General features: G+C 44.5%; 2 protein-coding genes and 1 long non-coding RNA gene across 3 annotated transcripts in view; 1 reads left to right on the forward strand and 2 right to left on the reverse strand.

Annotated features, from left to right (window-relative positions):
- LOC306960690 (ankyrin-1-like) overlaps window positions 1-15,251 on the reverse strand; it is a 222,220-nt gene that overhangs the window by 4,105 nt on the left and 202,864 nt on the right. Inside the window, exons 42-44 of the mRNA XM_079553166.1 lie at window positions 9,347-9,430; window positions 7,820-7,954; window positions 2,063-2,146 (exon numbers count right to left, since the gene is read on the reverse strand). Of these exons, the coding sequence (XP_079409292.1) occupies window positions 2,075-2,146; window positions 7,820-7,954; window positions 9,347-9,430 (291 nt within the window). The 3' untranslated portion in view covers window positions 2,063-2,074. The remainder of the gene's footprint in view (window positions 1-2,062; window positions 2,147-7,819; window positions 7,955-9,346; window positions 9,431-15,251) is intronic.
- On the forward strand, window positions 2,229-2,839 carry LOC306960772. The gene is made up of 3 exons (XR_013792711.1): window positions 2,229-2,332; window positions 2,442-2,476; window positions 2,606-2,839. It is a non-coding gene; the product is annotated as an uncharacterized lncRNA (long non-coding RNA).
- On the reverse strand, window positions 12,773-13,198 carry LOC306977452 (uncharacterized protein; the record flags this gene model as incomplete). Its single annotated transcript, XM_079575766.1, has 1 exon — window positions 12,773-13,198. The coding sequence occupies exon 1, from the start codon at window positions 13,094-13,096 to the stop codon at window positions 12,773-12,775; it is 324 nt and encodes a 107-aa protein (XP_079431892.1). The 5' UTR covers window positions 13,097-13,198.

The raw sequence follows: 15,251 nt of genomic DNA on the forward strand, positions 1-15,251 counted from the left end.
TGCTCATTCATGAGGTCCCGATACCAGAAACTGATACCATTCACCTCTCAGCTGAGGAGAGAAGAAGCAACAAACTGGAGAATAGTTTAGTGTAAACACAATAATCCACATAGAGCTGACTTTATTACAGACTGCGCTCTCTAAACCAGAGTCTGAGCTGGATTTAACCAGAGCTTAATGTTGTTAGCGCTGCAGCGTCTGCAGTGTTTACAACATACAGGCTAACGTTGCTAACTCGCGGCTAACAGTTTTGGCCATTCTGACGCCGTTTTAAGCCCAGGGGTTTATTCATCTGAAAAATTAACCCAGCGACTAAAAAGTCCTCAGAAAATCCAAATTAAAGACATACAGCATGTTTATATTGAGGGAAAATGAGCTGCAGCAGAACAATGAAAACGCTGTAGCTACTCGCTAAGTTACTACAAACACACGAGAAAATCTACAGGAGCTGAAGTAAAGACGAAAAGAGACCATTTAAGTAACATCTCAATACTATTGTTAAATAAAAATACATAAATGAATAAAGCTCAGGCATTGGGAGCTTTAGGACATGGACTTTTCTGTCTATGATGGACAGAGACATAAAAATAAAAAATATATTGAATGAAAATAAAATAAATCAGCACAATTCTAATATAACTGCTCTTAAATGTGTCGCCGACTTTACTTAAGGAAATGTACATGAGTAAATTAACTAATTACAAACCAATCTGCTGTGAAAAAAGTAAGAATGTTGGAGAAAATGCCTCGTACTCGTATCGGTATTCGGTATCGGCGAGTACTTAAATCCAAGTACTCATATCGGTTTTAGAAAAAGTGGTATCGGTGCATCTCTAGTTTTTATACAGCAAATGGTAAAGGCTGATACTGACGAGTGAGGGGGAAAGCTGCTGACCCGGAGCCCAGACAGATCTACCGTGAAGCGAGTCCGCCGTGATAGTGATGTTGAAGATGTTGATCTGCTCCACGCATGTGAGGAGTGAGGAGGCGAGTTATTTACATTTCTTCATGAAAACAAAATGAAGTTCTTATGAAGACATTTGGAAAGTGTAATTAGATGCTTCTGTTGATTGATAAAGAAAACATTACTGCGAACAGCAGACACACTGTTTGGGGTTTTTTGTTCCTAAACAAACCTAACTCTAACAACCCTAACCTAATCCTAACCCAAATAACCCTAACCTAACCTTAGCCAAATCCTAACCTCTTAACTCCCGCCTGAACCGAGAGGATCTTTTTCCTCACGTCATCAGATTTTTTCCCATCATTTTTTTGTTGGGTATTCAACTCATTTTTGTCACATTTTTGTCAAATTTTTGTCATTTTTTCGTCAATTTTTTTGTCAAATTTTTGTCATTTTTTGTCAATTTTTTATCAAATTTTTGTCATTATTTTGTCACATTTTTGTCATTTTTTTGTCCATTTTTAGCAATTTTTTGTCATTTTTTGTGCATTTTTTGTCAATTTCTTGCAACATTTTTGCCACTTTTTCATCAATTTTTCGTCACTTTTTTATCACATTTCCATCATTGTTTTCGTCTCAGTTTTGTTGCTATTTTCTCACCTTTTTTCCAGAAGCTTTTGGACTGGGGTAAATGTGCTCGGTTCAGGCGGGAGTTTAGGGGTTAAACTAATCCTAACAACCCTAATTTAAACTAACCAACCCCTAATCCAAACGATTTCAAACTAAACCTAACAATAATTGTAAAACAGAAATTATGAACATATAATCCCGTCGTGGATCTGTCTCTGCTCCGGGTCTGCAGCGAACTATTATTGTATATTTCCTCTCAGTTATTAGTGCCTGCAATGCCCACACCATCCACCAGGGGGCTCTGCAGCAGCACTTGAAGCTCTGTTTCTCCGTTGCCTGTCGCTTCACAGTGTCGTGTCAGTGATTGTTTTGGTTCATTTGCTTCAGTCAAACCTTCTCTTTTTGGCCCAGATGTGCTTCTATTGGACCCATTTAACCCGGGCGGGGCTGGGGTTAAATGTGAGCGGACGGTGGGGGTACCTGCAGGTGGGGGTACCTGCAGGTGGGGGTACCTGCAGGTGGGGGTACCTGCAGCCTGCCTCACTGCTTAACCCTCCGCAGACTGGCACATTTCACTATCTGAGCCCCTCTCTTCACATCGGTGGAATCGGGCTACACCGGGGGAGGAGGGGGAGGGCGGGGCCACGGTGGACAGGTGTGGACAGGTGAGGGCGGGGCCACGGTGGACAGGTGAGGACAGGTGAAGGCGGGGCCATGGTGGACAGGTGAAGGCGGGGCCATGGTGGACAGGAGAGGGAAGGAAAGGGGCAAGAAGACAAGTGAGGACCATGAGGACAGGTGAGGGTGAAGCCGAGGGGAAAGGTGAGGGGTGAGGGTGGGGTGTCGAGGACAGGTGAGGGCGGGGCCATGGTGGACAGGTGAGGGCAGAAAAGGACCAAGAGGACAGGTGAGTATACGGAGAGGCCAAGAGGACAGGTGAGGGTGAAGCCGAGGGGAAAGGTGAGGGGTTAGGGTGGGGTGTCGAGGACAGGTGAGGGTGAAGCCGAGGGGAAAGGTGAGGGTGGGGTGTCGAGGACAGGTGAGGGTGAAGCCGAGGGGAAAGGTGAGGAGTGAGGGTGAGGTGTCGAGGACAGGTGAGGGTGAAGCCGAGGGGAAAGGTGAGGGGTGAGGGTGGGGTGTCGAGGACAGGTGAGGGCCAATGGGAGGGCAGGGGGAGTGTTAGCAACAGGATGAGACATGGAAAAGGAGAAGTTGGAGCCAGTGAGACAAACAAAAAGAGAGAAACGTCACCCACAGTGAGGTGAGGACAAACAGACAGAGCCAAAGAGGCTGTAACAACACTAAGAACAGCTGCATTATGGGAGAATATGAACACTATACACATGTACACTGCCTGGCCGCCAACATAAAGTCACCACCTGGATTTAAATGAGCTGGTCTGGTGTGTGAACCTTTTACCTTTAGGCCAGGCAGTGTATGATTTATAATAATAACCGGCTCTGATTTCCGGGTTTGCTGTAAAACCGTCTGTGACCACCAGGGGCACCGTTTTCATGGTTTAACCTCTTAACTCCCGCCTGAACCGAGAGCATTTTCTCCAGTTTAGCTTTACCCTAATCCTGTAGGCCATTGTAACGCCTCATTTGAAAGCTAAGATCTACAAAAATCAACTAAATCTATCTTTTTCCTCACGTCATCACATTTTTTTCATCTTTGATTGGGGGGGGTTTTCAACTCATTTTGTAACTTTTTTGTCATTTTTTTTAATCAATTTTTTTGTCATTTTTTGTCACATTTTTTGTCTTTTTTAATCAATTTTTTATCATTTTTTGTCTTTTTTTCACATTTTTGTCATTTTTTGTTACATTTTTGTCACATTTTTTGTCTTTTTTTAATAATTTATTCTATCATTTTTTGTCACATTTTTGTCACATTTTTTGTTATTTTTTTGTCATTTTTCGTCACATTTTTGTCACATTTTTGTCACATTTTTAAATAATTTTTTTTATCATTTTTAGTCACATTTTTGTGACATTTTTTGTCATTTTTTGTCACATTTTTGTCACATTTTTTGTCTTTTTTTAATAATTTTTCTTATCATTTTTTGTCACATTTTTGTCACATTTTTAATCAATTTTTTATCATTTTTTTGTCATTTTTTTGTCATTTTTTGTTATTTTTTGTCACATTTTTTGTCTTTTTTAATAAATTTTTTGTCATTTTTTGTCACATTTTTGTCACATTTTTTGTCTTTTTTTAATATTTTTTTTTATCATTTTTTGTCACATTTTTGTCACATTTTTAATCAATTTTTTTATCATTTTTTGTCATTTTTTTGTTATTTTTTGTCACATTTTTGTCACATTTTTTGTTATTTTTTTGTCATTTTTTGTTATTTTTTGTCACATTTTTGTCACATTTTTTGTCATTTTTTGTCACATTTTTGTCACATTTTTTGTCTTTTTTTAATAATTTTTTTTATCATTTTTTGTCACATTTTTGTCACATTTTTAATCAATTTTTTATCATTTTTTGTCATTTTTTTTTGTCATTTTTTGTTATTTTTTGTCACATTTTTTGTCACATTTTTTGTCTTTTTTTAATACATTTTTGTTACATTTTTTGTCACATTTTTTGTCATATTTTAGTCAAATTTTTTGTCATTTTTTAATCATTTTTTTGTCATTTTTTGTCATATTTTTGTCACATTTTTTGTCAAATTTTTTGTCACATTTTTGTCACATTTTCGTCATTTTTCTGACACTTTTTTGTCAAAGTTTTTCACTTTTTTGTCACATTTCCATCAGCTATTTTCTCATCTTTTTTCCAGAAGCTTTTGGATTGGGGTAAAGCCAAACTGGAGAAAATGTGCTCGGTTCAGGCGGGAGTTAAGGGGTGAAACACTTACTTATAATTTTACGCTTGACCCATAGTTCGGACACCGTGATGTGGTGGGATCATTGCTTTGATTCTCCCTGAATGATATATTTCCTCCCCGGTCACAGACACATGAGTGAGTGAGTGTTTGTGGAGCTTCACAGTGACAGAGAACACAGTCTTTAATGAAAATGTCGACGATGAACAAAAAAACATGTTCGAACAGAGTCGCCAAGAAAACCTTTCCCTCGTTCTGCTTTCGACAAACTCAACGTCCAGAACCCGGACACGAAAAGCCTGGGATTCGCTCCTGTCTTTGTAAAACTGACGAACAGGAGCGAAAACATGGCCGCCCTCGTGAAGGTGTGGAATCAACCTCTTCACCCCCACCTGAACCCAGCACCTTTTCCCCAAATCTAAAAGCTTCTTGAAAAAAAAAGGGACTCGGGACTTAAAAGTGGGTCGTGAGTCTATAAGGAACTTTTTTTTCAATATTTTCCATCTGAAACTACACGGAAACACACTGGAGTCTGTTAGAATTCATATTATTGGGTTGTTTTGAAAGCAAATCTACGGCTTGTTCAATAAAAACATGTGGTTAATACAATGCTTTATACGATATATGACAAATGACAGTTTTATTTGTTGCAGTTTGTTGTTAAAGGGATGTTTCAGGATGTTTGACAAAGGGCCTCATTTCCTAGTTTTCCAGAGCGTTGCTGATTTCTGGAGATTTTTTTTTTGTACTTCATATTTGAAGAGTTTCGTGGCGCTAGGCTAATGCTAGGCTATCTGTCTATGGTATCAGCTAGCCTGCATTAAAAACAGTGTGACCCGCTCCACAGAGCACCTGAGGCAAATCACTTATAACACCAGACTAACCATATAAATGTCTGTGTCCAGAGAATCATTTAACCTCTGAACTCCCGCCTGAACCGAGAGGATCTTTTTCCTCACGTCATCAGATTCTTTTTTTCCATCATTTTTTTGTTGGGTATTCAACTCATTTTTATTTTATTTTTTCAAATTTTTGTCATTTTTTTGGGTCATTTTTTTGTGATTTTTTTTAGTCAAATTTTTGTCATTTTTTTGTCACATTTTTATCACATTTTTGTCATTTTTTCGTCATTTTTTGTCACATTTTTGTCATTTTTTTGTCATTTTTCGTCACATTTTTGTCATTTTTTCATCCTTTTTTAATCAAATTTTTGACATTTTTTTTGTCACATTCTTGTTATTTTTTTGTCAATTTTTTATCAATTTTTTGTCACATTTTGTCACATTTTTGTCATTTTTTTTGTCTTTTTTTCACATTTTTGTCATTTTTTCAATCAGATTTTTGACTTTTTTTGTCACATTCTTGTTATTTTTTGGTCAATTTTTAATCAATTTTTTGTGATTTTTTTGTCACATTTTTGTCATTTTTTAGTCACATTTTTTTCATTTTTTGTCACATTTTTATCACATTTTTGTCACATTTTGTCACATTTTTGTCATTTTTTTGTCATTTTTTTGTCTTTTTTTGTCATATTTTTGTCATTTTTTTTATCAAATTTTTGTCACATTTCCATCATTGTTTTCGTCTCAGTTTTGTTGCTATTTTCACACCTTTTTTCCAGAAACTTTTTGATTTGGGGTAAAGCTGGAGAAAATGTGCTCGGGTCAGGCGGGAGTTAAGAGGTTAAAATACCTTATATTTGAGCAGCATCAGCTTCGTGGATGTATAAGCTACGCGGCGGCGGAGTGATCTGCTGGAAAATAGTCCCTGAAAATGCGATCGTTCCTGTGATGCAGGTCAGTTATATTCCAAACATGATTCTTTATCTGGTTAGTCTGGTGTTATAAGTGATTTGCCTCAGGTGCTCTGTGGAGCGGGTCACACTGTTTTTAATGCAGGCTAGCTGATACCATAGACATGCACTAGCCTAGCACTAGCCTAGCGTCACGAAACTCTTCAAATATAAGAACTGCATGAGTTTAAAAAAAAAATCTCCATAAATCAGCAACACTCTGGATAACGAGGAAATGAGTCGGGATGAAAACAAGGATGAAAGTGCAACAAAAAAGCGACAATAACGTGACGGAAAAGCAACAATAACACAATAAAAAGCAGGAAAAACACACGACTAAAGCGTGATGGAAAAAGCAACAGACAAAGCAACAAAAACACTTCCATGATGTGGGAAAAACACGACTCAAAAGTGATAAAAAAGCTGCAAAAAATCAACAAGAAAGCCACGAAAGCTCGAGAAAAAGGAGATAAAAAAGCCACAAAAACACTTTACTTTTACCCTTACTCTGGCCTGTAGGCTGTGAACCTTTAGATCTGGGTAAAGCCGCACAGGTTCAGAGGTTAATCATATGTTAGATTTGTTCCTGGCTGTTCTTTTGTGGGATCTCCTGTTTATCACGAAGCTCTCAGTCGTCCGGGCGCTCTGGTGAAACATGACAGTGTGACTTACATGTGTTTGACTGACTTTATTTCCAGCCGTCACACACAGATGTTTACAGATGTTTGTTACATCACACACACATAATAGATGCCGACATTTCTCTCTCCATCCAGAGTCATCTTTGGACTTTCTGCGTCCGCGGCCTCGTCCCCAAGTGCCACGAGGAGGCTCACTGGATGGAGAGAAAATATTGGCATCTATCAGTTATGTGGTTTTACCGTAACACGTTTTTTTTCTAACTGTTATTTGTTTGTTTGGTGCTCGCGCCGGTCGAACTAAGTCATTCAGTTATTCAGGCAAATTTAATACTTTTAACCTCTTAACCCCCACCTTCACATTTTTGTCATTTTTTCATCACTTTTTTGTAAAAGTTTTTGGCAATTTTTTTGTCTTTTTTTAATAAAATTTTTGTCACATTTTTGTCACAGTTTTGGTCGTTTTTTTGTCCATTTTTTGTCACATTTTTGTCATTTTTTCATCACTTTTTTGTCAAAGTTTTTGGCAATTTTTTTGTCTTTTTTTAATACAATTTTTGTCACATTTTTGTCACATTTTTTGTTGTTTTTTTGTCCATTTTTTGTCATTTTTTGTCACATTTTCATCATATTTTTGTCATATTTTTTGACCATTTTTTTTCCATGTTTAAAAGTAAAGTAAACGGGAAACTTTTGAACAATTTTCTTTTTTAAATTCCAGACGACACTTGATGCTTTTTTTCAAATGTCTTTATAATAAAAACATGTACAATAGATTCCCCTCTGGGACCAGGACTCCCCTGAAAAGGAGATTCTTAATCTCAGTGGGACTATCCTGGTTAAATAAAGGGCAATAATAAAATAATAATAATTTGGCACATTTTCGGATTCGGAAGTTGAGTTTGCCCGCCCTGCGCTCACTGCCCCTCGCGCTGACTGCCCCCCCCCTCTCTCCAGTACACGTAGGAGTGTGGGGGGGGGGCAGGGGGTCCCGGCTAAGGCCCCGTCAGTTTGCCCACCTTGCTGCTGTCCCGGCCCAGGATGGCGTAGCTCATGTACTGCTCCGTGTCCATCTCCAGCTCATTGGGGTCGTCCACTGTCATGTCCTGACCCCCCTCCTCACCCTTCCCCCGCCGCACCACCTTCCTCACAGTCTGACCGGGCACGCATGGGGGGGGGGGGGGGGAGAAACAAAACATGGCGTCACAATCAGGCAAAATCATAATGAAAATAAAGTCACATGTGTGAGCGGAGCGGGAGGCTCAGCGTCGGCCGATGACAGGACAGAACCTGGAGCAGGTTTGGGACGGAAAACACCGGAACCTGAACTGGGCTGGACAGTTTTAATCAGCTGCTCTCTTTAGATCCAAGTTCTGATGCTGATGCTGTTGGTTCAGGGACAGCATTAAACAAATGACTTTTCACCCTATTTTTTCACAAACAAGAAATTGCACAATGTTTTCCCCATTTCTTTATCTTATTTTTGCCCCATTTTTTCTTGTTTTACCAATTTTTCCCCTCATTTTTGCTCATTGTTTATTTTCGATATTTTCCCAATTTCTCCTTTTTTTCCCCCAAGTATTCAATTTTTTTTTCATATTTATTTCTTATTTTTTCTTTTTTTTCCAAATTTTTCCCTCATTTTTGCTCGTTTTTTATTACCGATATTTTCCCAATTTTTCCCCACAAGTATTCCATTTTTTTCCCCAATTTTTTTCTTTATTTTTTACCCCCAAAATGTTCCCTCATTTTTGCTCCTTTTTTATTGCCAATATTTTCCCAATTTCTCCCAATTTCCCCCCCAATTATTCCAATTTTTTTTCCAATTTTTGTCACATTTTTGTCTCTCTTTTTTATTGCCAATATTTTCCCAATTTCTCAATTTTTCCCCGCCCCAATTTATTCCATTTTGTTTCCATTTTTTTCCATTCCTGGTATAGAAAATGTAACGGTGCCAAGCCCTCAAAACACCTGGACGACTGAGAGCTGAGAACTCTTCTTCAGAAGAGTCCCAAAAGAACAGCTCCAGTGTCTTCCTGCTCCTCGGCCGTTTAAACAGAACTGTCCTCAGGCCAAAAGCACCAACCAAAAATACGAGACGATCACAACGAAAGACGTGAGTGTGTGAGTGAGTGATCTCTGTCACTGCCAGCCTGAGTATTATGGGATGTTCATGAGTATTATGGGATGTTCATGAGTATTATGGGATGTTCAAGAGTATTATGGGATGTTCGTGAGTATTATGGGATGTCCGTGAGTATTATGGGATGTTCATGAGTATTATGGGATGTTCATGAGTCCTGGATTATGGGATGTTCATGAGTATTATGGGATGTTCATGAGTATTATGGGATGTTCATGAGTATTATGGGATGTTCATGGGGATTATGGGATGTTCATGAGGATTATGGGATGTTCATGAGTATTATGGGATGTTCATGAGGATTATGGGATGTTCATGAGTATTATGGGATGTTCATGAGTATTATGGGATGTTCATGAGTCCTGGATTATGGGGTGTTCAGGAGTATTATGGGATGTCTGACCTTTTTCGTGACGATGTTTCCGTGTTCGTCTGTGAAGTGTTCTTCGCTCACTTGCTCCCCGGGGAGATTATCCGCCTCTTCACCCTGGAAACACGTGAACACATGAAACCTTTCTTGGGAAACACAATTAATTCATTATTTGTATTGGACAAAAAAATACATCTAAAAAATCTATCTCACATTCTTCTGGCATTTAGCAAATATAAATAATTTACTAACTGACCTAAATAAGTAAAAGTTAATTCTGGTTTCATGTCAGACACTGAGAAAAAATGTTTTTAGAAAGTGTATGTAAACATCTGGTTCCCCCAGTATTTAGCTCCAGTTGACATAGATTTAATGTATAAATGAGGCGATATTTTTATGTACCTTAACACTGAGTTTTATGATTGGTTAGCGTTTTGCCTGGAGCTCCCTCTGCAGGCAGCAGGAGGAATGACATGGTGAAAACACGCTTTAAATTCCTGCAAACCGCGCCATGATGACCGGCCTTTGAGCGCAGAACTGCTTGGACCAGGCCCTATGATGGATCAGACCCTATGATGGAACAGACTCTATGATGGACCAGACTCTATGATGGACCAGGCCCTATGATGGACCAGGCCCTATGATGGACCAGACTCTATGATGGACCAGGCCCTATGATGGACCAGGCCCTATGATGGACCAGACTCTATGATGGACCAGGCCCTATGATGGATCAGGCCCTATGATGGACCAGGCCCTATGATGGACCAGGCCCTATGATGGACCAGGCCCTATGATGGACCAGGCCCTATGATGGACCAGGCCCTATGATGGAACAGGCCCTATGATGGAACAGGCCCTATGATGGACCAGGCCCTATGATGGACCAGGCCCTATGATGGACCAGGCCCTATGATGGACCAGGCCCTATGATGGACCAGGCCCTATGATGGAACAGGCCCTATGATGGAACAGGCCCTATGATGGACCAGGCCCTATGATGGAACAGGCCCTATGATGGAACAGGCCCTATGATGGACCAGGCCCTATGATGGACCAGGCCCTATGATGGAACAGACCCTATGATGGACAAGGCCCTATGATGGATCAGGCCCTATGATGGACCAGACCCTATGATGGACCAGGCCCTATGATGGAACAGCCCTATGATGGATCAGGCCCTATGATGGAACAAGACTCTATTATGTCATTTAAGACTTTTGTCAGTCTGTTCTTGATTTGGGAGCAAAACTCATACTGGCCTTTAGGCTGTAGACTCTCAGGTCAACATGCTTCGAGAGTTGGATTTTGCACAGTTGCAACTGTTTAAGCAGTTGTTCAGTGGTGACAACAACGCCTGGTATTTGCAGAGTTCATTAAAGCATCTTAGCAACATTTCTAATTGTAGATACATTGTTTATTTTTAAGTCCACCTGCTATTGATAGAACCAAAGAGAAGCACAGTGCAGACACTTTCAGATGGCACCAGTTCCCCTGTACTTTTGTAGCGTGTCAAAGACAAACTGTGTCTACTGTTTTACCAAACTATTTATCTACAGTAGAGAAAGTATTAAAGGAGTAGGCCACAGTTTTTCCATACTGAGATATGTTCTTACTTTAGCTTTGACGAGTTCTTTAGGACCTCTCTGATCTTCCCCCGTGTCTTCAGTCACGTAAACACAGCGCAGACGGCGTTAGCATTTAGCCTCTCTCCTCTATAGCTCCAAAACAGGTCAAGATAGAAGCTACCAAGCTCTTCCACGTTTTCCGACGTGTTCCACTACAAAGTATAATTACACATAAACGTAACACACACATAACACGTAACCATATTTAAATAGGGAAAACGTGGAGAGCTTGGTAGCTTCTATCTTGACCTGTTTTGGAGCTATAGAGGAGAGAGGGAGAGGCTAAATGCTAACGCCGTCTGCGCTGTGTTTACGTGACTGAAGGTACGGGGGAAGATCAGACAGGTCCTAAAGAACTCGTCAAAGCTAAGGTAAGAACATATCTCAGTATGTAAAAACGGTGGACTATTCCTTTAAACCAGGGAGGGCGCGGTCAATGCCTCAGTGAACTATGGCGTAATTTGTTCGATAAACACAAAGTTGTCACACTATATGGTTGCGCAGCTCATTTCTCCACGGTGCAGAAAGACGACTCTTCCTCCTGGTTCTGCTGCGTGACCGGGGTGTGAGGAAGAATCTGCTTCCACCACAACAAAAACACCGTGCAGGACGGGCACCACACACAGTTTTAGACACAAAAGTGCAAATTACACCAAAGGCTGACACTACAAATGTCATATATACAGTTAATCAGAAGAAAACGTTGTGTTGTTGTTAAGTTTCAGTGTTCATTTAGGAATAATGAAACCAACAGTTCTGTCCCTCAGTCAGCTGCTGTAGCTGTGGCCTCTCTGATTACCAGGCAGCACCCGGGTGAGGTGCTTTGCCAAAAGCACAGGGTCAGCCATGACACACATTTGAATTAGGTTGGCTTGGATCAGAATGAAGTAATCTAGGTCCAGCACTGTAGAGCTCCCTCCTGTTATGCTACATATCCTCAGCACTGGACCTACATGGACCTACATGGACCCACATGGACCCTCACTGACCCTCATGGACCCACATGGACCCACACGGACCCACACGGACCCTCACGGACCCACACGGACCCACACGGACCCACACGGACCCACACGGACCCTCACGGACCCACACGGACCCACACGGACCCTCACGGACCCACACGGACCCACACGGACCCACACGGACCCACACGGACCCTCACGGACCCACACGGACCCACACGGACCCTCATGGACCCACACGGACCCTCAAGGACCCACACGGACCCTCACGGACCCTCACGGACCCACACGGACCCACACGGACCCACACGGACCCTCACGGACCCACACGGACCCACACGGACCCTCACGGACCCACACGGACCCTCAAGGACCCTCAAGGACCCACACGGACCCACACGGACCCTCAAGGACCCACACGGACCCACATGGACCCACACGGACCCTCATGGACCCACACGGACCCACACGGACCCACATGGACCCACATGGACCCACACGGACCCACACGGACCCACACGGACCCACACGGACCCACACAGACCCACACGGACCCACACGGACCCACACGGACCCACATGGACCCTCACGGACCCACACGGACCCACACGGACCCACACGGACCCAAACGGACCCACACGGACCCACATGGACCCACACGGACCCACACGGACCCACACGGACCCACACGGACCCACACGGACCCACATGGACCCTCACGGACCCACACGGACCCTCACGGACCCACACGGACCCAAACGGACCCACACGGACCCACATGGACCCACACGGACCCACACGGACCCACACGGACCCACACGGACCCACACGGACCCACACGGACCCACACGGACCCTCACGGACCCTCATGGACCCACACGGACCCTCATGGACCCACACGGACCCACACGGACCCACACGGACCCACACGGACCCACACGGACCCACACGGACTGCTCTGTGTGAAGTACCTTGAGGATGACTCTGCGGCGCACCACTCTGGTGGTGACGTTCTCCTCCTCGTCGGCCACTCCCTCCCCCTCCCCGAGCTCGTGGTCCAGAGCCTTGTGGACGTACGTGAGCAGCGAGCGCACCGAGCCGCTGGCGATGTGCAGCACGTTCTGACAGCTGATGACCAGGAAGGCCAGCAGCACGAAGCTGAAGAGCAGCTCAGTGACCAGGGCCCACATGGCTGCGCTCTCTCTCTGTCCAAAAGCTCAGGTTCACAGACAGACGTGAGGTTCTCACTTCATACTGTCCTCCAGGAGCAGCCCGTTCCTCTGCTATGTCCTTCCCTCTACGGCGTCCGCCCAGCAGAAGCACCGCGCCCCCCAGACTGGCGCTCACACCCCCTCTCTCCAAACCATGTGACCCCTGCTCTTTAAATACCACCAGCTCCACTGCTTCACAGCAATGGACACTGGGATCACACTCTAAAAGTCTGCACTTCATGATACAAGATGCTCACGAAGGCAATGATCACAAACCCTTTAGTGCATTTACACGTAAGCAATGTTAGTGAAACAACAGCAGATCCTGTCCCTCCCCCAGTGCCCCCCAGTGCCCCCCAGTGCCCCCCGTGTCCCCCTGACACTGTGTCCTCTGCTGCAGGGTGACAGTTGGAGCTGACAGTGGGAATGAGGCGGCTCTGGCTCAGGTTACAGCAGGAGGCAGCTATATTTGTCACCACATGGTGCTCGTGCCCATGTTGGGCTGCGGTGTTTGTTGTGTGTTTGGGTGAGTGCATTTCTGACCCATTTCTGTGAACGGCTTTGTTTTTCCAATTCATTCATCTTTAAGACGGCTGTGAGCGCTTTAGGGGAGCGTCAACAGAGGAGTTAAACCTGACACAGCAGTGGTGCAATCTGCTGATTCACAAAACACGAGAGAGGGGGGGCAGGGGAGAGAGAGGAGAAGAGGGAGAGAGAGAGAGGAGGGAGAGAGGGGGGGGGGAGAGAGAGGAGAAGGGGAGAGAGAGAGAGAGAGGGGGAGAGAGAGAGGGGGGGCAGGGGAGAGAGAGGAGAAGAGGTACAGAGAGGGGGGAGAGAGAGAGGAGGGAGAGAGGGGGGGGGGGAGAGAGAGAGAGAGGGGAGAGAGAGAGAGGGGGGGAGAGAGAGAGGAGAAGGGAGAGAGAGGAGAAGAGGTACAGAGAGGGGGGAGAGAGAGAGAGAGAGAGGAGAGGGGGGAAAGAGAGGGGGGGAGAGAGAGAGAGAGAGAGGAGAGGGGGGAAAGAGAGGGGGGGAGAGAGAGAGAGAGAGAGGAGATGGGGAAAGAGAGGGGGGGCAGGGGAGAGAGAGAGGGGGCAGGGGAGAGAGAGAGGGGGGGCAGGGGAGAGAGAGAGGGGGGGCAGGGGAGAGAGAGAGGGGGGGCAGGGGAGAGAGAGAGGGGGGGCAGGGGAGAGAGAGGAGAAGAGGTACAGAGAGGGGGGAGAGAGAGAGGAGAGAGAGAAGGGGGAGAGAGAGGAGAGAGAGAAGGGGGAGAGAGAGGAGAGAGAGGAGAAGAGGGAGAGAGAGGAGAAGGGGGAAAGAGAGAGAGGAGAAGAGGGAGAGAGAGAAGGGGAGAGAGAGAGGAGAAGGGGTAAAGAGAGGGGAAAGGGGAGAGACAGGAAAAGAGGGAGAGAGAGGAGAAGGGAGAGAGAGGAGGTGAGGGAGAGAGAGAGAGGAGAAGGGAGAGAGAGAGAGAGGAGAAGGGAGAGAGAGGAGAAGAGGGAGAGAGAGGAGAAGAGGGAGAGAGAGGAGAAGAGGGAGAGAGAGAGAGGAGAAGAGGGAGAGAGAGGAGAAGGGGGAGAGAGAGAGAGGAGAAGAGGGAGAGAGAGAGAGGAGAGGGAGAGAGAGAGGAGAAGAGGGAGAGAGAGGAGAAGAGGGAGAGAGAGGAGAAGAGGGAGAGAGAGGAGAAGAGGGAGAGAGAGAGAGGAGAAGAGGGAGAGAGAGGAGAAGAGGGAGAGAGAGGAGAAGAGGGAGAGAGAGAGAGGAGAAGAGGGAGAGAGAGGAGAAGAGGGAGAGAGAGAGAGGAGAAGGGAGAGAGAGAGGAGAAGAGGGAGAGAGGAGAAGAGGGAGAGAGAGAGGAGAAGGGAGAGAGAGAGGAGAAGGGAGAGAGAGAGGAGAAGGGAGAGAGAGAGGAGAAGAGGGAGAGAGAGGAGAAGAGGGAGAGAGAGAGAGGAGAAGAGGGAGAGAGAGAGAGGAGAAGGGAGAGAGAGAGGAGAAGAGGGAGAGAGAGGAGAAGAGGGAGAGAGAGGAGAAGAGGGAGAGAGGGGAGAAGAGGGAGAGAGAGAGAGGAGAAGAGGGAGAGAGAGGAGAAGGGGGAGAGAGAGAGAGGAGAAGAGGGAGAGAGAGAGAGGAGAAGGGA

Source organism: Gobius niger (assembly GCF_951799975.1).
Source record: "Gobius niger genome assembly, chromosome: 1".
In the NCBI taxonomy this organism is placed as follows: Eukaryota; Metazoa; Chordata; class Actinopteri; order Gobiiformes; family Gobiidae; genus Gobius; species Gobius niger.